Below are 14,025 nucleotides of genomic sequence, written 5' to 3' on the forward strand. Positions count from 1 at the left end.
TGTCAGCTGTATGCAGTCTGACCACAGATATTTAACCTCTTCCTGCCTCCCTTGTGCTAGCTATAAAGTACATTTGTTTCAGGTTTAGAAGATTAGGAGAAGTATATATATTTTTAATAGCAGTTTTGAGATCACCCTTAAGAGTGTCCCTACTTTCTGCAGTGTATTTCTGCAAGATGTCTCTGAAGAGGAACATGATAGCACTGTTCACAGCACAAGTGAGTTCCAGCTCCAGTCTCTTTCATACCCAGTTTGTGAACAGGCTTCCCACTGAACTGATGTGAGCAATAATTATCCATGCAAACTGTGTTTACACTTTATTAAAAAATAGACAGCCAGTAGCTAAAGGTTCCAGTCAAGAGAATATCAAACTTCTAAATTCCAGTATTAAAGGCTTAGTTTAACAGTCACCCTTGGAGTCTGAGATGGCACGTTGGTTAGACACGCTGCAGGGGGTAGTTGAGATTAAAAATATACTAAAAATAATTGGAATAGTCTGAAGTCAAGGAGGACCAAGAGCCCTAACCATTCTGTAAGGGTTAAGCCACCACACAGCCAGAGTGGAGATTAGGGTCTGCAGCTGTCATCGAAACTGCTCCAGGGCTTGACCTCTGTTCAGCAACAGATGTGAGTTGAGAAAGGAGGGCAGGGCAGCCCACTTCCAGTCTCCGGGTGTGTGGGATGGCTGAGCAGGTTAGTATCATCACCTTTGTGTAGAGCCAGAAACTCAGCAGTTTAAGTAACAACTCGCATGTTGTGAACCTCCTGCAGTCACAGAGCAACAGCAGGAAAAAGAGGAGAGCTGAGATGCATTCTCCTGCCAGCACAGCTCACTGCATGCAGAGGATTACCGCTCGCGTCCCCAGCGCGCTTTGCGTTTCACACTCAGTCACCAGCTGCACTGCTCCAGCTCCCTAGCACAAAGCAAACCAAGAAATGCAGAGCTATTTTTCTGAGCAACTTCCTCTTCCCCTCTGAAACTGGCCCATTGTCTTACATCCCCAATGCAAGTACTTGATCAGAACTTCCCCAGCTGGGATTTCACTCTTTAAGAGCTGCAGTGAGCACAAAGGGGATGCTCAGGAGTCGATCCTTCCATAGGAAGAAAACACTGTGGGAAGAAAGGAAGATCAGTCAACACCAAGGCCTAGCAGCATTTAGGTCCTTCAAGTAGAAGGAGGTTTGTGTAGTTCAAGATCACTGTCTCTCTAGGTCCCTTAATTTTGTCTCTCCTAGTTATTATAAAACAGTTACAGCACAACAAAGAAGAATTAGATGCATCTTGTACAGAGGAGGTATTTCTGGCTTTCTGGACAGCAGCAGTTCTTGCACAGATTGGAAGCAACTTTGACTCCTGTCAGCTTTCTCCTAGGATAAACCACACATGTTCCACCCAAGCCTCTGAACTGTGTCAAGTCAGTAAATTCTAAGGCTGCAGTAGCGCTTGATGTCATTTGGGATCTGCCTTTTGTTCTGACTATCCCTAACAATTCCCCTGGCTCAGCAAGCTCTCTACTCACTTGTGACTGTGATAACACAACAGGCTACAAGCTTCAGAGCCAACTGAACCTTTTCACATACTTACTCCTTTCTCTCAGCCCCTGTCCAAAGCTGCGGTAGACGTGAATCAGTGCCCAAAACAGAACAGACTTGATTGCAACAGAAATGCAAGAGCCAATAATGAAAGCAGCTTCCAGAGTGTAGGAATTCCCTTTGCCCCACTCTTTTATCACCTGCAGGACAAAGAAAGACACACAACAATCAGCACCTAGTGCCACAAAACCTCATTGAAGCCATAAAATGCCATCAAGCACTAAATTTCTGTGAGAAGTCACTAGATAGTAACTGGGAGGGAAAAACCTGGTTGCTTTTAAACTCTCTTACTTCCCTGTTATATACTATGATAATACTCCAGATCTCCCAGGCACAGGAGGGGTATTACATTGCATGTCCAGGCCCTTGTTTCCTGGTCTCTCTTTGTGTTCACTGTCACCAAAGAGCCTTAGCTGGTTTCAAGTTCTGTTACTCTTAGTCAGAAGCCACCACCTGCACTCTTCTTCCTTACTGCAACACAAGTAAAGACACACCAAAGACAGTGTGTGGTCCTTCTGTGCTCTGCCAGCTCAGACAGGCCTGTGAATAATTGAGAAGGCCTGGTTTGACTCAATACTTTGATAAAACCCCAAGGACTTGGCTGAGTGCAGCCACTGGACTTTTATCAGTGTCTGGAGACTATGTGAGGTATGAGAAACACTGGCTGCTATCAGCAGCCAAGCCCTTCCCATGCTGAACAATCTGCGTTGCCCTTGCCCTTCTTCCTTGCCTCCATCCACAGACATGTTGTGGGAGGTGCTGAGGTACCCCAGTGATAAGTGCCTCATCACTATTTCAGTGCCAAAAACAATGCCTAATACTGGAATTTGTTGGGCTTGCACTGTCTCTTGTTTTGACTACATCAGGACTAACACCTGGGGGTGCTGCCCAAGAAATTCTTTACAATATAACTACTTGAGGCCCTGCAGATGCTCTGGCACCACTTGAGACATTTCTGAGGAGCTGTGTATCTTGTGCTGGAAGATTTCCTTGCATCTTTCCCTAATCACTCTGGACACGTTGCCAGTTGCAGAGACTTCCACGGCCTCTCTAACTAATCAGTTCAAGAGCAATCTAACATGGCTCCTATCTTGAAAAGGTGATCCTGAAGAGGCTGGACATGCCTGCTGCTCTCACTCATTCTAACAGGAGCTGCTCAGGAGTGAGGTAGCATCTTTTGGGCCCAAGGATACAGTAATGAAGAGGAGGCCTCCAGCCTTGCTCCCCATTATTGAGTGAGTAAAGCTTGAGGAGTTACCGTGTAAAGCAGGTAGATGAGATAAGCCACTTCAGGTATGTTCTGACTCAGAAAAATCCAGACCAGAGGTTTCAGCTCTTTTAAAATCTGTAAGATGAGATAAACACAGCTTTAGAACTCATTGCTGTATTTAGTTGATTTTTCAATAGCATTTCAAGTGCTGGTCTAGCCGAGTTCTCAGTTGTGACTCTGTTCTCCACTTGCCTTCTCTACCTGTGTTTTTTTTTACTGGGAAATATGGTCTCTCTTTTCCACTGAGCTGGACCAGGAGTGTTGTAGGTGAAATCACAGCTGGTTGTTTCATGGGTACTTTTTGTACCGTGTGTGACCTGAGTCATCTGTGATAGTTCTAATGCTTACAGTCCAGCTCCCAGCTGGTTTCAGTGGAGAAGCAGCTGACTCTCCTGAGCTGTATCTAAGCTGCTATACTTTCTCTCTGGGTACATTCAGATTTGTCTCTAACAAATTAATGTTTTCATAGCTAACTGATAGCACTCTGTGACTTTTTTCTCCAGTTTTGTTTCTGCTACAGATCAGTCACTGAGAACTAAAATGTGGGAGAAGCAAGAGGATTTAACTGTTAGAAAAAATTAATTTCACAGTCAGCCTTGGGACTTGAGAAAGAAGAAGTGATGGACTACTTTCCAGCAGGTAGCATCTTTCAGCAGTCCTGGGCTGGAAGGGCAGGTATAAGGAAACCAAAGGAAAACAGCTGAGTCACTGAGAATGAAAGCAGTGCCTGGGTCAATGCTGTGCTAAGTTTTGATGCATCTAATCAACCACAGATTCCCCCCCCCAACTGATATTAATCAATGGTCAATACAGGAACTTCTAGCATTAAGGGAACTGTCCCTCTTTTAAGGAGAATTAAAATAAGGAATAATCCCTTGTGAAAGGGCATGTGCATCAGCCCAGAAATAAGGGAGCATCAGGTTTAGCTCTGCTCTCAGGTACTGTGGTTACCAGCAGGACTGTGTTGAGGCATTGGAAAGTTTTCCAATGGAAGGCTGTGACTTCCCAGCCTGGGATAACTGCTCAGGGTGAGAACTTGTAGTCTCAGAAGTTGACTCTCCTTGTTAGTGTTGCTGTTACCATAACACTTACTGCAATGATGCTGATGGTCACCTTCAGGCAGGCCCACAGAACCCCTGTTGCTGAGATGATGTTGTGTAGAAGGCTGATCTCATGAAGGCTTATCAGCAGAATACATAAGCAGAGCTAAAAGAGAAGAGGAAGAGATTATTATCTGAGACCATACAGCTCACCAAAAAGTAGTTGACACAAACTCCCAGCAACAGAAAGTTGGACACAGGTCTAAAGGTTAAAATTCCCCCTCAGGAACTGACAGACAGCATGAAAGGGGACCCAAGGACAGATGTCCTGCCCTGTGTGCCACATTAGCAACAACAAAGAACAGGGAAGGCAGTAAGATGTGCTGCAGATAAAGCATAAGGTAATACAGGGTCATACAGTAGTAAAGTAAGGATGAAGGTACTACAGAAGTGCAAGCTCTTTCTAACCACGTCTTGGGTTCTCCTCACTTATCTCTAACTTCAGGATGCTATCTCACCCTGATTGCCCTGCTGGGTCAGGATTTTTTCTCCCATTCCAGTATCATTTCTTCAGATATAGAAGATAGCTGGAAAGCAGAAGACTGTAAACTGAGATGTTGTGCACTGAAAACCTTTCTTATATTAAGAGGCCATGCTGGGTTGGAGCTTCTGGATGCAATTGTTTTGATGGACAAATTTCCTAAAGGTAAGTTTGAGTTCTTCTTTTGGGCAGGACCATGATAAAATATAGGTTGATTCATTATTTTAACTAAGCTTCCCTAAAGCAAACACCTGGAGAGATGACCACTAGGAAGCTAATCTTATCTGCAAAGTAAGGTGCAGGCAGGATTGCTCTAGGATGGGAATATTCAGCTCAGTTAGTCCAGGATATTCTCAACAGGAGGGGAAAAAAGGAAGCCAGGGGGAGAGAGGTCTATACCTGTGCCTGAAGATCAAAAGTCAGCATGGAAAAGCAGAGGTTGAGCATGAAGTACTGTGACTGCAGGCTTTCTAGAGCACCACCCACTCGGAAGGCCATCATGCTTTGACTCTGAATGAGGATGATGGCACAGATCACATCAAAGGAGCCAACCAAGAGGATCAGGATGAAGCGGGCCTGATGGGAAAGAGCAGTAAGGATGTGACTGGGCATGCCAAAACACAGACAGTCTTTAATCTTCCTTCTCCTAACTGGAAATAAAAGCATGAAGGGGCAAGGAGAATCAGGCTGGCTGTTAACAGCACTTTAATATAAACATGACAGTTTGGCACCTTGTTAAGTGGCAAAGATCAGGCCAGGAGCTTTGCCATTTGCTGTAACCCCCTGGCAGTAACTGTGAGCTCGTGTTGCCTGGTTTGGTTTGTGTTATCCTCAATGTAGTAGTTTTACAACTGTTAAGAGAAAGGTAACCTTCACATTCCCTGTAGTAGCATGATGACTTTTAGCCAGGTTTTGTTTGAGGCTTTATCATACAGTTTGAGGGAACAGCTTGCTCTCACAGACTGGCTCTAAGCTTCCTGCAGGGCAGAAACCACCTGGTGAAGAATCTTCCCAGTTGATCTCAGTGGGGACAGTTACTCTGAATGACTACATTCCAGAAAACACTGGGTTTGGCTGGGCTGTTTTCACTTTGCTGCCATTCCACTCCATCTCTGCTGCTGGAAGGATGGCAGAAGTGGCAGAACACCCTTCATTATTATATTGATATGATTAGATTGTTACTAGCATGCCTCATGCTGGCCCAGAAGTATTGATCAGGAAGCAGGAGTTTTACTTTTATAGCAATAAAAAAAGATAAATCCTTAATTAGTACATCTTCCACAGCAGGCTTTACTTTGAGGTTCAGTCTAATGTATGAATTGGTGACTGGGATGAAAACCTTGAAATCATTTGCATCTCTTTGATGCCTGTTCCTTACTGAGCCAAACACCCCAGTTTGCTGTAGATGTTTAACTAAAGGGACAGTGATATGTAAATTCAACAGGCAAATTCTGCTTTGCTGCTTCTTCCTAGCCTAGCTGTCATCTCTTCTGTGAAAGACTAATTTCTGGATGACCTCACAGCAAGGCAGCTCCTTCTCACGTGTGAAGGGAAGGACTTCTGGGAAGCACAGAATACAACCCTTCTTTAAATTTTATTGTTACCAAATGCAAATAAGATTACCTGCAAATGCAGTGCTTCCCCCAGCACCACCTTTTTGTTTCCTTACTGCAGGTTACTGTAACTCACAAAAGCAGGTGGCTGGATTTATGGAGCAGTGGGACCAAGGGCTACCTCCTTGCACATAGACATGAGATTCCAGTTCTGTTCAGAGGTTAGATTTAGGTGACTTTAGGCCAATTATTTTTATAGCTGGAAATCTGATGCAGAGTAGGTGAAGTGAAGGGTACCTTCTGCAGTAATCATCTGTGACTAAATTGATATTTATGTTACTGCCATACAGAAACCCACAGAATCATAGAATCACAGAATGGTTTAGGTTGGAAGGGACCTCAGAGATCATCTACTCCAACCTCCCTGGGCAGGCTGTTCCAGAGTCTCATCACCTTCATACTGAAGGACTTCTTCCTCAGCTCCAGTCTAACCCTGCCCTCCCTCAGCTTCAAACCATTCCCTCTTGTCCTGTCTCTAGACACCCTCATGAAAAGTCCCTCTGCAGCCTTCCTGTAGGATCCCTTCAGGTACTAAGGTCTCCCCCAGAGTCTTCTCTTCTCCAGGCTGAACAACCCCAGCTCCCTCAGCCTGTCCTCACAGCAGAAGATTTACAATGGTGGAATAATCCAGCCTGCCTTTTCTCTGTTATCAGTGTCCCCATCACACACATCTTGCCTTTCTCAGATTTTTCAAATCCAAGATGTGGAGAAAACCAAAATTAATTAAAACCAGGAGACTAACCAGGAGTTTGGGCTTTTGCTCAGCAGAGAGAACAGTGAAGTTGACAATGGAACGAAACATCACTAGCAAGATGGAAAGAACAAAGACGATGAGCTCCTGGCGGTTCTCCTGCAGGATCCCTCTGGTCACATAGTACACACAGAACACTGGGAAGGAGAAGGAAAGGTCAGTTACCAGCTGAACAGAGCCTGCACCTGCTGCAGTTTTGCAGCATGCTTGACCCAGGTGACAAAATGGAGTATTCAGATGGAGTAATTAGGCTCCTCAGTCAGTAACATATCTTTACTCCTACCGAGGAGCCTGAATCAGACACTAGAATGAGGACAGAGTACTCTTCCCTGTGTTTAGCATACAGGAAATGAAATAATCTGCTAGCTTTTAGAATTACTTGTGAAATAACACTTTGAAAATGGCAACATATTAGCCAGCCAAAATAATTGGCAGCTGAGCTGTGCTATTAATACTGCAGAGTGTGCTGGTGTTTGAGTTAAATGAGGCAACACCATCTCTACTAAAGAACTGAGATGACACATCTCCCCAGTGAGAGTAATTCAAGTGACTAACAAGCAATCCACTACTCACACACACCTCTACACCACTGTCTGTGTGGTTCTGACAACTGCAAATGGATTGTGTATGAAATTGAACCTGGGCAGATTGGATTCCTAACAGTTTCTTTTTGTGCTGGAAATCTGGAAGTGCCCCACCAAAAGATCAGTTTGGGAAAGTTCTGGGTCCTGTTTTTTATTAAATCCATCAAATCCCACCACTCTTAATACCACAGTCAGCTCTCGCTGTTGAACTCTGCACTGCTTTGATAAAGCCTGAAGAAGGAAAAGGCTTTTATTTCTTAAAGGCAGCAATCAGTGCTTTGTTCTTATATTGGATGCTATTGCAAACACCAGTTAAATTTTCCCATGGTCAAAGTAACAGCAGATTTCTTTTGCCAGAGGGCTGCTTCCTGGATGCCACACATCAAATCATCTGGTTTTTCCAGGTCATGACTCGGGGACAAAGTGTTGTAGAAGGTTTCAAAGTAACATAATAGCTTTGGTCTCTCTAAGCAAACCTCCCAGTGAATGCACTTCCTTCTTCACCTTTATCAACAGCAACTGAGAAAACTGAAAATGATGGGCAAATTACAAAGTGATTTTTCTTCATGCTTATGACCTCAGGAAGATCTGAAAGATTCAAGTCACTGTTTCCTTATCTTGCAAATTCAGCTGCTAAATCAGAAGTCTGTACAAATAATTTGAAAACAAACTTTTTTCCCCCCCTGAGCATTAAGATGTTTGCAGAGGTAGCAAATGCTCATTTCTGAAAGAAAGGACATCCTTTTGCCTTTGCGAAATGAGTGGTTTCCAACAAATTAAATCCCAAGCCCAAAAGAAGTATCTAGGCGTAAATCCAAGAGGTTGTTACAGCCAGGGCATTTCCCTTTCTTTAAAGGACCACCATCACTTCTGCCAGGCTTTGTTTCCCATGTAGATGGTGTGGTTTGGGTGTCTTTATGGAGGTTACTTTACACATCTCAAAATCTCAAGGTAAGCCAGTCACAGTTTTAACATGTTCCTTAAATGATGTTATCTTTCCTGACTAATATGTTAAAACAACAACTTCTGTTTATATTAAAACCTGGAAATCTGAAGTGTTAAAAAGACACAATTTTTCCTGATTTAAACCTATTTTAACCTGGTTAATCCCATTTTTAGCCTATTTAAACACTGGTTTTCCTGATTTGTGAGAGGTGTGCACTTCTTCCTCTGTGTGTAGGATATCAACAGAAAGTAGGAGTGGGGAAAACAGATTAGCAAGCACACTTTCAACTTCCCCATGTGATTCATTTGGTTTATTATGAAGGTTCTTCATTTTTCTCTGAAGCACAAAACAGCAGTGGCTGACAAAAGCAGTGTGACAGATTGGAGGCACCAGTGGTCTGTCCTAACACTGCAATTTTTGGGTGGCATGCTGAGTCCTGTGTGAAAAGCTGCTAATCAAACCAGAGTTTGGGAATAGAAGTCTTGTTTGTGTGTGTCTAATTATAGAATCTGGAACAAATCTATTGTCTTTGTTCTCTCTGGGTGAAAGCAGGAAAGCTGGAAAGCAGTGAGTGCTTATGATTAGTGTCCTTCTCATACACAGGTATTACACCCACCAAGAGTCCATTCTTTTCTATGCAGTTTTGGCCAGCAAGCCAACAGCCAATAGCTGCTAAAGCCACTGAAGAGGACTTCCTAAAATATTTATAGTTGTTATTTATGTTCATGTTAGGTTTCATTTCTATATAATAAAAATGGACCCTGGAAGAGGAACATGTTTCTATTGAAACTCCCATGGGAAATATCCACAGAAGTTTGGATTCAGATCAAACTCTCTCTGTTTGGTTTCTTGCAAGGTAAGAAGGTGCCTTGAAAGCAGTCACAACTCAGGTAGAGCATGGCTCATGTCAGGAGATGCATGTTCTGTGGCATACCTTGGAATGTGGACACCTCTAAGTTCCTCAGCACTTCATGATACAGACATGGAATGGGAAATGGGCAGCTAAACATTCACTATACCTAAGTAACAACTCTCTGAAAGTAAAGTCATTGCTGTATCAGCCTAGAGAAAACCAGTTATAGCCAAACTTCCCCAAACCTGAGTATTGTCATACATTAATACATTTTGGGTGACACCATATCTATTATTGATCCTTTCCCTAAAACACTACTGGGAAAAGCATCCAGCTTATTAGTGCTAATATGTTCTCTGCGTAACATGAGGCCAAATGGAGTGAACTAAGAAACTTCAGCTACTGATTAATTGCTACCTTGGGAGGAAAAAAACAACTTCCTTTTTTTAGAAGACAGAGTGTTTCTTACCAACTCCAACTAACTGAATAAGAGAAATGGTGAAATCTTCCTCAGTCTGTCGGACAAGCGTCTCTATGGTTAGCCCTATTACACTTAGCAGAGACAAAATAGTGACACAGAAGTAGATCTTCACAGGAAAGGATAGCTCTGAACAAGGTTTTATCTGCAAAGGAAGAAAAAGTTTTAACACAGAATGCAGTACAAAACAGTTGCTGTTCCTAGAAATGCATCAAAGTCACCTGACACAGGTGCAGGGTTTTCCTTGGGAAAAGGAAGAAAAGCTCCCTAAAACTGAACTAAAACTGCAAAACTGCTGAGGAGGGCAGAATTGCTTGATTTTGTAATTATCTCTGCCTGGGTGTTTCTGGTGTATACCTAAAGACTGCCTTCTGCTTTTCTCAGTGCCTCATAAGAGCCATGGTGTTGTAATTTCACCTCCTGAAATGCAGATTGCCAATACCCTCATCAGTGATGTCCAGCAAGTAACTTATTCCCAGTACCCTATATGCTGATTTAGGTTTGGAAAACTTTAAAGAAAAGTTCTAGTGAGCAATATGCAGAGGATTTGAGGGATCTTTTTTTCCATCCAACCCAGGCACACTGAATCGTGGAGGCAGATAAACTGCACTGCACTAGTGAAAACCATTTCACTGATGTATGTAAGGAAAAAAAGCACAGCGGGAACTGGGACTGGGAGAACTCTCCATGGAACTGGGGAGTCACCTGCAGGTAGGGCTGAGCTATAGCGCTGCTGGTTTCAATGCACGTTGGTATGTTTATGTTTAACGCGCAGGGTTTAATTCATATTGCGAACGCTTCTCGTCATTCCGGTACACGCAGGAGCTTTTGATGAGTTGCTTTATTAATTGGCTATTTGAAAACACTTTTATTTAAGCCAAACCAGCTAAACCAAGGGAGAAGCCCACCGGGCAGTGCTGTCTGAGCCTAGGTACGGACAGCCCTGTCCCGTTACGCGACACGAAGGGACACCTTGGGCACAAACTCGCTCCCATCTCTTCTCGGGGAGTGGCAGCGGGGGAGCACGGCCGTTACCGGGGCAAGCAGAGAGCCCGTCCCGGAGCCAGCCCCGTATCGGCGGGGCTGTGGGGCGCGGCGGTGGGTGTAGGTGTACTCACGGGGCCGCAGGGCGTGGGGATGAGCTGCCGGTGCCGGGGGGTGAGGTTCGGCAGAGGGGTCGCCGCCGCGGCACTGGATGGGGAGAGAAGGGGAGGAGGAACGAACCGTCAAGGCACGGCCCCAGCGGAGCAGAGGCGGCTCCGGCACTGCCGGCAGTGACGCTTCCGGCCCTCCCGCACCAACCGGAGACGCAGGGGCAGCCCAAGTCCCGCCCACGCCGCCGGCGAACCGAGGCGGCGGAGCACCGGGAGCGGCCCCCGCGCAGCGTTCAGTCCCGCCCGCCCTCTCTCCCTTCTTCCCGTTCCTCTCTCCCCGAGAGTACCCAGCGATGCCAGTTCCCGCTGCTACCTGTCATCCGCGCCCTCCATGGCCGCTCCGGCGCCGTTCCCCTCCGGTTAACGGTACCTACATGGCTGCGCCGGGTTCCGGGCAGCGTCCGCCCTTCCGGGGCAGGCTTCCGCGTCACTTCCCCGTTCCCGGCGGGAAGAGCCGCCGCGGGGCGGTGGCGGGAGGGAGTGTCGTGGACTCGGAGCCTGTCACTTGCTTCCCCCTCGCCTTTCCTTCCTCCCCGGGGGTTCCTTCTCGCCGCTGCTCCCCTCGGGCGGAGGGGCCGTGTCAGGGGACGTGAGAGACGGGCGGCTTGGGAGTTCCCGCTGGGCTCAGTGGAGGCACCAGCCTTGAGTGAACCCCCCGGGGTTTTATCAACCGTTACCTGGAGCTGTGTCCCCTATAATCCCCTTTTCCTTTGTTTATTTTTTAATCCTTTTTCTTTCCCTAAAATGGCCTCCCACTGCCCGCCCGCGGCGGCAGGGAAACAAAAGGCAGCAGTGACAAAGAGGCGGAGGCCCAGGCCTCCGGGTCCACGTCCAGCACCGCAGGCGAGGTGCTTATGCCCGCCCGTGGCCGCTTCCCGAGCAGAGCTGCCTCCGGGGCACGGCGGGAGTGACGGCTCCTTGCCCATCCCGGGCGGTGGCGGCTGAGCTGCAACGCCACCTCCCCCACGGGCGCCGGGGGCGGTGCGCGGCCTGGTCCCGCCTCCCCTGCCTCAAGCGGCGGCGGCGGGGCCGGTGAGCGGGGGCGGGCCCGGCCCGGCCGGCTGCTTCGCTTCGCTCTGCTCCGTTCCGGGGAGGGAGCGGCAGCAGCCTGTGAAGGCGAAGCTCGAGTCGACCGGGAGCCACCGGAGCATCTCGGCCTTGGTGGAAGGCAGCTGTGTGCTCGGGACCGCCCAGGTGCTGGCCGTGATGCTTTGACCGATTCTCGGGAGGGAAAATCAGCGGCCGAGCTCTGCTGGTGCTGATACAGAAGAAGATCCAGAGCCTGCTGTCTGAAAGCCCTTAGCGCGGAGGTGCTGGATTAGCTGCGGCATGCCCGAGGAGGGAGATGTCTGAGCTCCCTCCTGCTGTGCCTTGCTGCAGCGCTGGTGCTCTCTGGAAAGTCCTTGAGCCGGAAAGTCGGGTCCCAAGGGTCGGGGTACAGCACTGCTCCATTGAAGGTCTCAGAGGGGCGGTAGGGAAAGGCAGCTCCGAGCAGACTCCAGTGTTTAGGGTGTTCGGTCAGCTCCGAGGTGCTGCGAGGCATGCACAAACGTGCTGGGTTTGCCTGCGTGCTGGCTGGTGCTGAATGAGGAAAGGTTTTAGAGCCGGGGGACTGGAAATGCAGCCCAAGTGCAAAGAAGTACCAAGCGGTTTCATTCTTTTAGCATCATCTTTGTGTGGGAGGTGTTTATGGTTTTACGTTTGTATTTGCTGGCTGTGTTTATAAATGTCTTGGATCCTTACCGTGTAGTGGAACCCTGATAATATTTGCAGCTTGCTGGGATACTGAATTCTGTTCGTCATGTTGGATGCAATGTTTGGCTGACCTTTGTGGCATAAGAGGTTAAGAAATAACACCAAGCCTCTGTTTTTTTCACTCTCAGTTTAGCCTTAGTTTGTCTAACATTGTATTTTTCAGCTTTTAGTTTTTATATGAGGTGTAAAACTGACTTGATAGTGTTCTTGGTGGGTATTGTCTAAAGAAATTGTCTGCTTATATATAGGTACTAACAAGAGATCAGAAAAACTGTAGCAGTGTCTTTCTGTCTTTGCAGTTAGTTAGTGGTCATCCAGGAGTCCAGAGCACTTCTGGTCTTGGGCAAATGGATGCAGTAAGAACCTGTGGGTGTCATATGTGTAGTGAGGATTGTCAGAATCTGCTTAGCATTTTGAGAAGTAATCGGAGCTTCTGACCAGAAGGTCTCAGTTGTGAGGTGAGCTGCATCACAAAAGAATTTTATATTGCATTTGTTGGGAGTACCTGCTCTGTCTGCCAATTAATTTATTTCTAGCACAAATATTTAATCTGCTCTGTGGAAGGACCATGAAGGGCTCTGTGCATAACTAGAGTGGCAATAGATGGTTAAAACCCACAGAATCTGTAGTGCTGAAAAAAAGTTTTTCTCTGCTCCTCTTCTAAGTTTGAAATTAATATATTCCTGATTAAATGTTGAACTTCTCCAGTAGAAAGGGGAAAGGAGTTTGAATGCAGTTAGTCTCATGGTTATGATGTCTTAAAGCTTAAGTAATGGTAGAGTTGTTGAATTGCATGAGCTGCTTTTTGTAAGCCACAATTTGTCTGAGACTCTCAAAACTTATGCTCTCTCTTTTTTCCACTTTTTAATACAAGATGTTTATTGGGAAAGTAGTTAAAAGTTGGAGAAGATACAAGGAGTAGCACAAAATGAGCTGGATGATTGAAAGTGTGCAATCCAAGACAAACAGGCTATCAACCACTGCCACGTTTTCATCTGTTGGTAAACATCAGCTGCGGGTTGGTCTTGAGGGAGAAAGACTGAATTAGTTCCAGATGGAGAACTCTTTCAGCCCATTTAAGACTCTGCAGTTGATATAAGACAGCAGGTCAGTAATTTAGGGGAATAGTTTTCTTCTTATTTGCTGTTCTGCTCCTGCCCTGTGTGGAATCAGCAACACCAAATACGATACCACAGTGCTGCTGAGGGGGGGAGTTCTGTTGTGCTTAATCACTTCGTTTTTCAATTGAGTAGCATAAACAGAACAAAACATTAACGAAGTTGTGCTGGCTTAAAACCATTCTGGATGCAGAGGGTGGGGGTTTTTAAGACTGAAAAAGGAGGAGGAGTCAAGAATCCATTTTCCTTGACAATTCTCTTGAATGCGTGTCTTCAGACTCCTGCCTCAGACTGGGTTAACACAACTGAAGGGCTTAACGTGAGTGTGC

General features: G+C 46.2%; 1 protein-coding gene across 1 annotated transcript; it reads right to left on the minus strand.

The window, feature by feature from the left end:
* Positions 1 to 338: 338 nt before the first annotated feature.
* On the minus strand, positions 339 to 11,156 carry LOC128977317 (uncharacterized). The gene is made up of 9 exons (XM_054394825.1): positions 11,137 to 11,156; positions 10,788 to 10,860; positions 9,661 to 9,814; positions 6,800 to 6,945; positions 4,844 to 5,020; positions 3,956 to 4,069; positions 2,852 to 2,938; positions 1,586 to 1,733; positions 339 to 1,111 (listed from the first exon to the last, which is right to left on the minus strand). The coding sequence occupies exons 1-9, from the start codon at positions 11,154 to 11,156 to the stop codon at positions 1,080 to 1,082; spliced, it is 951 nt and encodes a 316-aa protein (XP_054250800.1). The 3' UTR covers positions 339 to 1,079.
* Positions 11,157 to 14,025: the final 2,869 nt, after the last annotated feature.

This window comes from Indicator indicator, chromosome 32, assembly GCF_027791375.1.
Source record: "Indicator indicator isolate 239-I01 chromosome 32, UM_Iind_1.1, whole genome shotgun sequence".
Lineage (NCBI taxonomy): Eukaryota > Metazoa > Chordata > Aves > Piciformes > Indicatoridae > Indicator > Indicator indicator.

Bases quoted from the DNA above. Each gene is read 5' to 3' on its own strand.
- LOC128977317 (XM_054394825.1), bottom strand. From the start codon at position 11,156: ATGGAGGGCGCGGATGACAG. The intron at 6,946-9,660 runs GTAAGAAACACT...TCTCCTTCCCAG, and splicing joins TATTCAGTTAGTTGGAGTTG to TGTTCTGTGTGTACTATGTG. The intron at 5,021-6,799 runs GTTAGTCTCCTG...CTTTCCCATCAG, and splicing joins AGCAAAAGCCCAAACTCCTG to GCCCGCTTCATCCTGATCCT.